General features: G+C 40.3%; 1 protein-coding gene across 1 annotated transcript in view; it reads left to right on the top strand.

The window, feature by feature from the left end:
* Positions 1-13,704, top strand: part of LOC113027985 (protein kinase C-binding protein NELL1) — a 301,737-nt gene that overhangs the window by 221,373 nt on the left and 66,660 nt on the right. The window contains exon 14 of the mRNA XM_026177879.2: positions 11,651-11,773. Coding sequence (XP_026033664.1) covers positions 11,651-11,773 — 123 coding nt within the window. The remainder of the gene's footprint in view (positions 1-11,650; positions 11,774-13,704) is intronic.

Below are 13,704 nucleotides of genomic sequence, written 5' to 3' on the forward strand. Positions count from 1 at the left end.
TGCCCACTCAGTCTTGAAGTAACAACGTGGCTCATCGTGTATATAAACTGCTAAGAAAAAAAGAAAGTATTGGAACACTTAGAAAACACAATGAGATCACAATAAGGGGGGGAAAGATCATGCTGAATATCTATCCTGATGTGAACTGGGTAATGATTTTTAGGAATGAAAAGATGCCACATTGTCTGATGGAAATGAAAATTATCAACCTACAGTGAGCCAAGTTTAAAGACACCCCAAAAATCAAAGTGAAAAAATGATTCGGCAGGCTAGGTCATGTTACCGAAATTTGATTGTTGCAACTTAAAATGTGAATCGGTAGTTTGTAAAGCTCCTAACGAGACAATGGATGGTGTCCTGGGGGATCTCCTATCAGAGCTGAACAATACCATCACTGAGCACCCAGGCAGTCTCAGGTGCAACCTTGTGGTGTTGAAAGCAATGCCATGCCCCAGGATGAACCTAGGACCCACTGTTGAAAGATGTTATAGGCAGTGCAACGTTCTTAACAGCTTCTCCGGACCCTTTCATGTCTGTCACGTAATCAGGGTGAACCTGCTCTCATCTGTGAAAAGCACAGAGAGCCAGTGGTGGTCCTGCCAGTTCAGGTATTCTTTTGGAAATGCCAATCAGGCGGCATGGTGAGCAGAGAACAAGCCTGCTAAAGGACATCTCATGTTTCTGAATGCTTGATTGGTTGGGTTAAACCAGTGGCCTGTGGGAGGTCATTCTGTATCTCTGGCAGCGGTTTCTCCTTGCACAAAGGAGCAGATACCAGTCCTGCTGATGGGTTGGGAACAATCTACGGCCTTGTCCAGGTCTCCTGTATGTGAGTCCTTCTTCTGTATAAACACTGCATTTCAGATGTATGTTCTGCTATTATTCACAGACATTTTTGCCAGAGGGGTCTAAAATACCACAAAGGTATTTTGCTGGATTTATGTCATGAGACCTGCCCATGTCATAGTTTCCCTTTTTTCATTTTCAGAAACTGTTGTGTGATTTTGACAGTGTGCTTTGGATCATTATCATGCTTGAATGTTCTTTCTCTGCGAAGGCGAAATTGGGACTCAACTTGTCAGCCAGCATTTTGGTACATCCAACAGGCATTCATGATGCCATCTGTAAATGTCATCGCTCCAGCACCTTTTGTACTTATGCTGCCCCATTTCATCATACTCCCACCTACACTGTCAGGACTATGCATTTACTGGAGTGCTGGCCAGAGTGACAGTAAGCAGGATGGATCCTAGCTGAGCAAATGTGTCATGGTCTCAACTGACTAAAGAATCTGCCCCCAGTATTTATTTATCAGGCCTTTTAAAGTTTCATCATGCGGTTTGTGCTAAAGAGCACCTTCGGACAGCAACTGTGATTTGTAGTCCTGTAACTTGTTCTACCTGATCACCATTGTAGCTGTGCATCCACTGATTTTCAGTTGCTCTTAGTCTTTTCAATCTTTTTAAAGTCACACAATCATCTTATAAATCATTTCTGATATTTATTTTTTTTATGTGGAGCCTGATAACGTTTAGATCATGGATATATTCAGGTTTATTGCACCAAGTTTTTAACTTGGCAGTCTCCATTTTCAAAAAGGCCTCCCTGAAGATTTGTTTCTTTGTAAGAGGAAATACTCTACATGTGGATTTTTAAAATAATGCAAATGTTTAGTGTTCATGCCATTGTGACTCATTCACTTTTTTGTTCAAATAACTCTAGTTTTGATGAAAAACATGTTATTTTCTTATCAAAATGAGAAAATAACCTCTGCCTCTGATCTGCCTATTAGCATCTGTTGACAGTGCAGAAGTCTCCGTGAGTGCTGCGGCCACTGTCCGTGGCTCTGATGATCAGCCATTATGCATCATTAGTCCAGTGCTTTGGGATTTCACCTCAGCATGTCCAAATCTGACACCACATCACTCTATAATCATCACTAATTAGATTCATTTGATATAGATGGGCAGCATGCTCATATTAAGCTGCTGTCTCCTGGAGAATCACTGAAGTATCTACACCAGTGTTATGATGTTCCAGTGAAACATTTATTAGTGAACAGATTCTTGTACTGAATAAACTCTTTTATAACAAATACTATATACAGATACTGTATATTGTAACTGATACTATAACTGACCACTGATGGTTATCAGTGAATAAGAGTTGCCACAATACATTTAAAATACAGTTCCCATATTAGTCAGTGTTAGCTTAACAAAATAGGAGCATTGGAAATTATATTAAAATGCAGTTAAATTAATCGCTAATAAATAGTTTAAAAATTTCTAAGTCAGTAGCAGAGTAGCCAATGCTTTGGAGATCATATGAACTCTCATACATTGTGGATTCATTTGTGTTTTCTTTTTGTCAGGATTCTTTTTCTGCAATGCAAAAATCTGTCCAAAAGGGTAGGGTTTAGAAGTAGATGCACAAAACGATTTCCCAGGAGAAAACAGCCTGCTACCTGCGGCGACCATGGCTCAAGAGTTGGGAGTTCGCCTTGTAATCGGAAGGTTGCCGGTTCGAGCCCCGGCTTGGACAGTCTCGGTCGTTGTGTCCTTGGGCAAGACACTTCACCCGTTGCCTACTGGTGGTGGTCAGAGGGCCCGGTGGCGCCAGTGTCCGGCAGCCTCGCCTCTGTCAGTGCGCCCCAGGGTGGCTGTGGCTACAATGTAGCTTGCCATCACCAGTGTGTGAATGTGTGCGTGAATGGGTGGATGACAGGTTGTGTAAAGCGCTTTGAGGTCCTTAGGGACTAGAAAAGCGCTATACAAATGCAGGCCATTTACCATTTTACTATGAGCTTCCAGGCTGATTACAACCAGTATGAAAAGTATTTCCTTGGATGTCCATTTTGAGTGCTGTGTGATAGTCAAGATTCGGTTATTCATTTACTGTTTGATGTTGATTTATTGAGCACATGGAACGCAATTTTACCAAAGTAATTCAAGTTATCCTTTTTTTCTGTTATTTGATCCCTCCATTGTGCGTGAAGAATTTTAGCGTCTTTCTAATCAGTGATATTTGTTAGTGACGTCTAAAGAACTCTATTGTGTAGTAACTCAATGCAAGGTGTATTTATGAAGTCGTGAACTGCTGCCAAAAACTTTTATCTACTACTTTATCTTTTTCCTTTTTGATGGCAGACACAAGAAAAAAGTAGCAGTGCCGAAACAGAAGGTTCAAACCTCCACACCAGCTGCATAGTGAAAGCAGCATCAGCGGCAAAAGTAGCATCAGTTAAAAGTCATTCATGCATCTGACACAGAACATTCATCCAGAGGCCTGCTGTGCACTCGAGCACTTTTTGGCAGCACTCATAGCTCAGTATGCAATTCATGTAGTTACATGCATGAGTCACAAGAAAATAGACTTGACTTGTGAAGAGGCATGCAGGATATACCTGCAATTAAAAAATAAATAAATAAACATGGAAGAAGCTTGTGAAGACTGATACATAGGCTAGCTGTGCAATGATAAAATTCAAAGCATATACAGAACATTTGAGGAATGTAAGACACAACTGGTACTGACACCTCGGCACGTATGAGCCTTTCCATGCAAAAGTTGTAGCAGTCTTGTTCAAACTTCGCACAGTTATTGTTACTCTTGCTGGCTCCTCCTTCACCTCCAGCCGGTCGCGGCAGATGATGAGACTGGTTCTGTCAGAAGTTGTTGCCAAGTGCTTGCATTTTTATGGTCTTTTGCTTTGTTGGCATCAACAATTAAAAATTTCAGAGCATAAAGTGGCTGCTGATTGTTGAGAGAAGGTTTGAGGAGTGTTTAATAGGAGTTGTAATCACCAAGTCCAAACCTATTAAATGTCTGTGACTTTGGTAAAAGTTACCTGAGAGCTGAAATCCCTTTGGCTGTCTATTTTTTTTTAATGGCACCCTTCTACATTTTTCCACTTTAAAATTGTTGAAACCCCAAATAGTCTTGCCAGTTAAAAAAATAGACCCCAAACCTTGCACAAACCACCATTTATTTCTTCATGAACTCTTGTTCCATGAACTCAGAAAATTAGCCATCAAAACCCTATACTGAGTCTCTAAAAAGGGGACACTATGCACAATAATGTTTTCCCACAAAAGGGTCACATTTCTGTCCTTTCTCCATAACTCGGAAAGCAGAGATCAGAGTGAGCCGTTCAGGTTTATAGCCTCTTGTGACCTCAAAACAGTGCATGCTCATCCCCCTGCTGACAAAAAGACCCAGCAAATAAGCAGCTTCCACTGCCTGCTGGTTTTATTTCCACACTAGAGCTGCTTCTGACTACAGTAAAATGTCTCAGGTATGAGCAACACACTGCAAGTGTTCTCTTGTTAACTGTATATGGTATAAGCATGGTCACCTTGCCAGAAATTTTGGAAACAGAAAAGCCAAAAACATTGCCAACTGTATAAAGAATTGGACCATCTGGGATGCGGGAATGTTGTTTTCATGTACAACAAAAATTGTTTATGCTCGTTCACACACCCAGCTAGAGGGCAGCAGTGGTTTGAGCCCCTGTCTCCCCAGGTCTGCGTGCTAAAGTGTACTTGGGTGAGACACTGAACCCCAGAATTGCCCCTGATGTATATGATTGTGTATAAGTGTGCACGATGGGTTAAAGCACAGAAGTGACTAGAATTTTAAAAAAGAAAAACTGTGTGAATGTAGTATAAAAGCACTTTGAGTGGGAAGACTAGAAAATCACTATTTAAGTACCAGTCCATAGCAGTAGAAGGTAGTCAAAGGTCCACAACCACATTTTTCCAGTGTAATGGCACTAGAAATATATATGACATTATTCTCTGTACTCTTGTACAAAGAAGTCCCCGAGGTTTTGGGGGAAAAAAACGCACAATAAATCTAAAGAGCAAAGGCTCTATTTAAGTAAGTGCAACGACAAGTGCAAAGCACAGACTGTGTAGGCTTTCTGAAGCAGCTGTTTTAGACACAGACTGCAACAGAAGGAGTTAAGTTGAAAAGGATCGCAGGGTTTTATTGTTGAATAAATACAAAGTCGTCATAACCAGCACAGATGAGATGTTAAATAATTAAATTAGAGATTTAATAGAAAAATGCTGTCAATAACAGGTAACTGTGATCACTTTTTTCGATTTGCAGGGAAGTGCAACAATGAGTCCAAATCTTGCTGTAAATGTAAATACTTTTGATACACAATTTATTGTTGGCTGTTGTTGATACAATCATCAGATTGGCAGCAAACTGAATTCGCGCCAGGGGACATGCTTCTTTTCTCAGCACAATTTCTGGCACGATTTCCATCAACAGTTAGCTTTCCGCAGCCTCATTTGAATGAACCTCTCATCTGTTTGGCCTCCCTTGCTACCTGTAGCATTGTTCGCACAGACAGGCAAAGTGAAATTTAAGGACCACAATAACCCCAAAAGGTCGAAGGGTTTCTCGAACTCGCCATCCCAATGCTGCAGAAATAGAGCCTTTAAGTGTGTTTTAGGATTTATTACAGCTTGTCAGTTCTTCACTTACTCATTATCTGTCAGTGTTGGCTTTCACTTTATAATTTTAAACTGGCCAGCAGACATTAAACACCTTTAATAAGCAGCTGTGTCCATCAGTGTGGATTGTGTTGCTCTCACCGTCATTAGCTCACAGCTATTAGAACCCTGAATTTTTAACCACGCGACTCTTCCTGCCATCAATGTCGACTACTTTTCATATCCCTTCACATAAACTCTAACACATACCACAAGCACTGTTAACACTCACCTCCACTTTACAGCTCAACCTAAGGAGGAAATCCTTGGGAAGAGAAAAGCAAAATAATTTTGCCGACTTGCTTCGGGGCTTTATGAGCACCACTCATTAATTAAGGGGAATGTATTAGTCATGACTCCCACCAAAGCGTTTGCATATTAATGAGGAGTGCGTTTGAGGGAGTGTGCATCTTTTGAGTGCTGTGAGCCCCGGGCACTGACTGGCACTTAAAGACACAGTTGATATAAAAAGATATTTTCGCAGTGCAGCTGGGCTGTAAATTCCCACCACAGCACCGTCACAGGCTGCTCTTTAATGTATTGTTTATAATCATCTTAAATCATGTTAGATTCTAATTGAAGATGTATTCACTAAAGCTTAATCAGTGTGATAAGCTCAGCAGTAGGACATAAATCAATAACATGTTGTCAAAGATTAATTAATCTCACATTTATAAATGACAGACATCATTCCAACAATTCATAACGCAGCACAGAAACCACCCTTTTATGATTTTTTTTAATGGCCCACTTTTAACTGTTGATGCTAGTAGTTCTGTTGCCATCATGCTTTTTGACGACGTAGATCATGGCGTTCTCCTGACACATTTTGAATTGTGTTGTAGGCATTAGAGAGAAAGCCCTTAAATGGCTCCAGTCATATTTCTCAGTTAAGAGTTTCTCTTTCCATTTTGGACAGTATTTGGCATCTATGTACCCAGTTAGTTGTGGAGTACCTTTAGGTTATATATTGGGTCCTCTTCTTTCTCTCCCAAGTGCTTTTAAATAGAGCAAGGAATTTTAAACACAACTTTTATTTTAGATGCTTACATTATTTTACTTTTACGTCACAGAATCTAAAGTAATGTCACAAAATCAGGGTTCTTCCCTTGGATCGATGTACTTTTTGGGTTGTTGTCGTGCTAGAAGAGCTTGACGAGAGTCTCATTTAAAGATGCACTGAACCATCCCCACATAATAATAATAATAATAATAATGATCCCACCACCATGTTTCACTGTATGGACCGTGATCTTTGGGTTATATGTCTTTTATATGCCTCACCCTACTTTTTGCTTTCTTGTGGGCAAAGAGCTCTGGTTTCCTCTTCCCGTATGGATAACCTTTCTCCGGTTTATGTTAAACATACTGCAGTCTGGCTTAAAGATGTCTCTTATGCAGAAGTGGAGGTTTTTTGGTCTGCGACCTCGCAGTAGTGATTGTCTTTAGACACATCTCTCACTAGTTTTCCTTTCCAGAGCCTTTGAAATCTTTTGCTTCCTACCTCTGCCAGGTTTTTCCCTTACATCTTATATACAGAGACACAGACAAAGAACATTCCACAAACTCTTACATGTTGGGGGGGGGGGCTATACCTCCTCCCTCACAGAGAGAATTATGACCTTGTGAGGGAGGAGATTTACACCTAAAGATTTACATCCCTGATAAGCAGAAGGAGTCCCACTATCTGTTTAACGTCTCCCATTACAATGGCCTCACTGTGTTAACATTCCACATGCATGTAAACTAGTGACAGGAGTGCTCTTACTATAGTACAGTGAGAAAGTGATATTACTATAACTAATGTGATATGATTGAATATGTGATTAATACATGAGAAAAGAAATCTGCCACCACACTTCCTTCTGCAATTACTTTTAAAAAGCACATCTACTTCACTGCGTTCCAGGTAATCTCCAGATATATCTGCCAGTACAAATCAATATCAGTGTTTTTATTTCTGTTCTCTGGCGAACACTCTCAGAGATACATGATCATAAATGAAGAAGTTATTTTATTTGGGCAACCCAACCTTCTACATGGGTATGACAGTGACCATGGTCTTTGAGCTTCTTACTTTCACCCAGTTTTAGGAACTTTGGTGTGATTTTTGACTTGACACCTGTGATTATCATTTCATGTTGTTATAATTTAGTTCTTTTCAACTACACAGCAACCACCGAGTTATGAGGCCCCAAGATCAACCGTAACACAGGCCTGTCAGAGTGGGTCTCGTTAGTGTAACATGTGTGTAACATGTTAATTCTGTGGCGTTTAAAATGCTGCAGCATGCCGGTGCAGTTTAAAGAAACAGGAGCTCAGCCAAGCAGTTGCTCATTTGCTTTTAACAGTGTGACACGACAATCAGACATTTCTTTCCTGTTGCAGAAATGTATCTGTCACCTCAGTAGCAGAGATAAAAATATATGCCTTTTTTCACGGTAGGTCTTTTGACATTTCATAGTAAGTAAGAAGCTTCTGCTTTCTAGTGCATTTTCACCTGTCTATGCTGCCTCAATATCATAACGCAATGGCTTAACTGTGACACCTGAACATTTTTTTAATGTTACAAGTGTCACCTTTGGCTCCTTTAGAACTGAACACGAAAATCTTCTATAGTGTTTTGAAAAAAAAAACTATGCTGTGACTTTAGGTTCAGTTTTAGAATTTTTGAGCACATCGGTCTGCATAAATGTTACATCAGCAATTTAAATAAACCTAAATAATATATTGTATGTGTGCTACGCACAAGGTTTATTAATTTGTGGAGAATAGGTATGGGTGAAAGGTCCTAATAAACGTTGCAGTTTGATTTGCTGTAAACAACAGCCTTAGCTGTGATTTCCAACTAAGACCACTTGCAACGATGAGCAGTTATACATCAGCACACTGGTGAGTCCAGCAGGTCTGTTGTCAGCTCTGCTGTGAATGGAACAGGGGGAAAACTGGGAAGTATTCCCTCATTATGTTTTTTTTATTAGGATTTGAGAGAAGCTCTAGTCTCCAAGTTTCATGGAGGTAAGGTCTCTGAACCACACAGGTTACTATGAAACACATTACAAAGGAGGAGAAATTCTCTGTTTCAAATTGAAAGAAAAATCATCTCTCCTTAGCATACAGCTTAAGTTTGAAAATATCCTGCACGTGGTTAAGTTAGCCTACTTTTGGAGGACTACAGATGAGCTGTTCTTAAAAAAATAATAAAAATAAGAATAAGAAGATTGTATTGATCCCAGAGGGAAATGCATAGTAAGCACAGAAACTGCCAGGGGGCTGACTTGCCAAGATCAGTGCATCAGATCATAAAATAACAAATGTAAATATTTTAAAACCACTAATAGTGTCATAATCAAATTTGCTGTTGTTCATTGGTGAAGTCTTTGTCTTTATGGCCGATGAGAACTACCCTCTAAGTAAACTCATGGTGTTGAGTTTATAGCTAGTTTCACATGCCTTTAATATACCATGGGGCTCTGTTTTTCTTACATTTTAGTCACTCGGGTCAAAAAGGATGACAAACCAGAAAAGCCTACATTGTAATACAGAAATCACTACCATAGTAGCTCAGTCAGATCCAAAAAATAGCATTTTTTACAATAAAATATGGTGCATTCATAATTTGCTAAGCTACCACAAAAGCTACCTGTGTTACTTTGTATCATATAAAAATATTTTTTAAGTTTAGCAAATGCAGCAAACCATCAAAGATGTGAAAAGTCCAAAGTTAAACTTCAGCTATGCAGTTACATTTGAACTACGCTGCCAGAGAAGTGAAATGCAATTCCTGTTTAGTGGAAGGTCTCTTAGTGGTGGTTAATCATGCACTGCCTGCAGTACTAAATCCCTTTCCTTTCCCCCCAGGCCTCTATCTAAGAGCAAACATATAAAAGTCAAGAGAGCAGTTCATGGTACCCAGCAGAATATAAAACACCGACCCTGAGATTGTACGTTACTCGCAGCACTTACTATTTTATTAGTAAGTCAGCATTTCACGATTCTAACAAAACTGTCCATATTTTCATAATGCTGACCTTGCAAGTTTTCTATTACAAAAAATTGTCTCAGTTTGCGGTCATAGAATATTGTTTGCCACTTTATTTGAGTCAAAGAATGAGTGAATAAGGCAATAATTTCTCTTTCAAGGGTTTGACATGACAGAAGTCATGCTTGCTGTCATTATCATCAGCTGCTGTAAGACCACTTTCTGTGTTGTGATTGGATCAGTGCACCTCCACTCGTTCATTCAGAGCTACACATTTAAGCTGACAATTGTTTTGGTCATCATATTGTTAAATAGTTTTGACAAATTAGAGCACATCACAAAAACAAATGCAATCATGAATATATCTTCATATTGTTCTAAACTGATATATTGAACGCAATCAGGGACTAGATTTGTCACCCCGACTGTAAGTACTAGATCCAAGTGTCAAACATTTGGCCCTCAAGCCATAAACAGCCCACTAAACAGCCTAATCCCATGCACAGGATGGCTTTGTGAAGAGGAGGGTAACATGTCAAACAAAATGTGGAAAAGGTGCACAAGCCAAACCTCCTAGAGAGCCATAGGGTTCAGGTTTCTCTGCACAGCAGGGCTGCTGTAACTCTAAACTCAACTATACATCCAGCCATCCATTGAATTTTCTTCCACTAATCCAATTCAGAGTTATGGGCGGGCTGAAGCTTATCCCAGCTGTCATAGGACAAGAGGTGGGGTACATGGTGGCTCAAAGAGTTGGCAGTTCGTCTTGCAACCGGAAGGTTGCTGGTTCAAGCCCTGGCTCGGACAGTCTCAGTCGTTGTGTCCTTGGGCAAGACACTTCACCTACCGCCTACTGGTGATGGCCAGAGGGGCCGATGGTGCGATATGGCAGCCTCGCATCTGTCAGTCTACCCCAGGGTAGCTGTGGCTACAACTGTAGCTTGCCTCCACCAGTGAGTGAATGAATAGTGGAATTGTACAGCGCTTTGAGGGCCCCGAAAAGCGCTATATAAATGCAATCTATTATTATTATAGGCCTCCAAACTCCACTAATAAATATGAAAACAATAAAGCAATAACAGCAGTAAAAATAAGATCAAAATCAAGACTTAGACAAAGTGATTAAATTGGTTCATTCTCAGAATGTACTTGTGCTCCTGCACACTTTTAAAACATGCTGTTTTGTCCCGGTTTTAATCTGACAGCCCATTTAAGATCAAACCGAGCTCTGTTTGAACTACAATGAGTCTGACAGCCCTGCTCGAGACGGCTTATATATGTTCTGGCCATATCATGCTTTAATTATATTCCCCGCATTATCTGTGATAATGTTCTTGTACTGAATTTGTCACATACTCAGCAGTAGGGACATTCACCTTGTCTCATTGCCGGGATGCAGAGCGTTGATTGCAGTGAGCAGGTTTTTGGCAGAGTTTTTACGGGTGGAAAAGGAAACTGTTTTTCTTTTTTTCTTTCTGCTTTGTCTTCATAATAAAAAAAATCTCTTCTGGCAGTGGGAAAGAGAACAAAACAGAAGCAGCCCATGCTGTTAGCCTACTGTCTAATCACTCTTTCCCATGTTGGCGTACAAATGCTGCAACACTTTAAGCAACTGTTTTCAACTAGTAGAGTCAAGGATTCTCTTTCTGGAAAACTCAAAGTGTTTACATGTTAAAGTAAAGAGATGGTATATTTTCGATATTGTGTCTAGCACGTCATCAGTGTCCAAGCCAACATCATTAGGCTAATTAATTCTGATGCTCAGTAATTAGTCAGTACACCTGCCATGTGTCAGCTGTTGCCTCTCCACCATGGGCGGTAGTTTTTAAGTAAAAGCGGGCTTGGAACGAAAGCGAGCTTTTGTGTTTGTTTGAAGTCACCTTCGAGAATCCACTTCAAGTCCATTTTGAGCATGCCAAGCATAACTGGTGTTTGAAAACATGGTTGCTCAGAGAGGTGGCTGTTGACAGAAGAAAGACTCAGCTATGGCTTCTCATTCTGAGCCAAGCAGCCGGTTGACTGTCCTCTCAGAGCGTAGTGATTGGGTGGCCTCTCGGCTCAAAAAGAAATGACCCCTCCATCTTTCACACACTGCAAAGTCAGAAACACACACACACTCTATTCTCTATGTGAAGTTCCTCTCTGTCGGTTTCTCCCTCAGAGCATGACGAGTGCGCCAGCGGCCAGGATTTGTGTGATGAGAACGCCATCTGCACCAACACCATCAGGGGACATCTGTGTACCTGCAAGCCAGGCTATGTGGGAAATGGCACCATCTGCAGAGGTAAGTTCCTAACCCTGGAATATCCCACCTGACACACAGACACAGAAACAAAAAACCTTGCCACATCCTCTGAAGATAGGTTGCATGCTTCATTACAACACGGTTCATGTGGTTCGCTCCTCCTTCCTATCCTCTAACCAGGCAGCAGCTGCCATGGAGATGGTGAAAATTGAATCTGGACCATTTTCAGACAGTTTTTGCCCACATGTGCTTCTTTCCCCTCGCTGCTCACCCTGCTCCCCATTGACCTGTTGCACTGCCAGGCATGTTTCCTGGTTTGCCTGCATATAATAGCAATTGAACAGCATACAGAGGAAAACACTTTGTTTTCAGGTTCACAAAAAATTAACATTTGAAAAAATATCAGAACCTTTGCATATCTATAGCTATGAAAATTACAGTTCTTTGTAATAGACTCCATTAAATCTACACATAGACCTTAGAAGTGTTGATCATTCACTTCAGCAAGCATGTTAAAGATATGGTTGTTTGCCTGCTAGAGATTAGACCGAAGACTCAAGTTGCAGCACTACTTGGTCTGCAGTAGCACATGTTTGTCAGCAAAGCAAAACACGTTTTACAAAAACTGTGGGAAGTTCTGTTTTGCTGTCTTGGGTTTAACGTCTTGGTCAGGCATGGATATTACTAAAAAGAAAATGGACCTTGCACAATCATAGCAACTGAAACTAGAAGTTAAGATAATAAGCGCATTAGGAAAGTATTCCTTAAATTAGATGAGAGATTACAATCCAGCTGCTGGAGTTTCTCCCTGTTGGCTCTTAAAAAGGTTCTGTGGTTAGGACACTTTAGTATTGATACCTCCATATTTAACTCATTCACTGCCATTGACGTCTATAGCCGTCAATGGCAGTGAATGAGTCAATGGGTTTAACTCATTCACTGCCAATGGCTGGCAGTGAATGAGTTAAATATGGTCTGTATTCTTTAACTATAAATATACTGTGACTCATTTGTCTTAAAAAGAGGTATTAAGACATGTTAAGTTTGGAGGATCCTGCCAACAGTCTAACCTTAATAAGGTGCTTAATTTTAGTAAGTTGTCAGAGTCGGTGTACATTTTGAATATTGCGTATTTTATTGTATAAAACAGAAGTCGGTGGTGGGTCAAATAGAGTCACTTTGTGCTTTTTTGTTATGTCAAATCAATCTCCTATTCACAGGTAGATGACGTGTTCATGCGTCCAATCCGCGAGGCGCAGTATTAATTCTGCTGAAATGCATATTTTCAGGGCTGATGAAACGGGGCAGCCATTTCTAGGCCATGCAGGGCAATCGTAGCAGCAGAGGCTCGTTAGAGGGTTGAGAGCTTTTACAGTCCAGAGGAGTGCTGTGGCTTGAGGTCACCAAAATACCACAAACATTGCTAGGATCCACCAACAGAGCTGCAGAAACATCAGATTTTCACTTTAGCCAACCAGTCAATGAGAAAGAAAACATATTACATTTCAGAATCTGAGGAATCAGGAAGTTTTTTATTTACGGTATCTGTTTGATAAGAGATCTTTAGTCACAAAAAAAGACATAGCAGGTATATCTTGCCTGGGTGTTAAGGTTGCACTTTGCCTGTTACATTTTATGGGTATTTTTCGATTTGGTAAAATAGAGTTAATTGCTCAATGTGTCCCTTTTTTATCAGCAAAGAGCAAAACACTCAGGTTTAAAAAAATTTGTGTGTATGTGTAGGAGATAACAAGCTCTATATTAAAAAGCGTTTGAGGATTTGAGGTTTATTTCTCAAAATGTGTTTTGTTGCTCAGAGTTGGTGCTGCCTCATAATATACTGTACTTCTGAACTCAAGTCTTAAAATACAGCTCAACTCCCAGCCTTGCTCATGTCTACAGCTTGATTTGTAAATAAAGAGACCCCATGGGCTTGCATGGAGCACTTTCGTGTAATTTTTTAGACTGTG

The sequence above is a fragment of the Astatotilapia calliptera genome, chromosome 1, assembly GCF_964374335.1.
Source record: "Astatotilapia calliptera chromosome 1, fAstCal68.1, whole genome shotgun sequence".
In the NCBI taxonomy this organism is placed as follows: Eukaryota; Metazoa; Chordata; class Actinopteri; order Cichliformes; family Cichlidae; genus Astatotilapia; species Astatotilapia calliptera.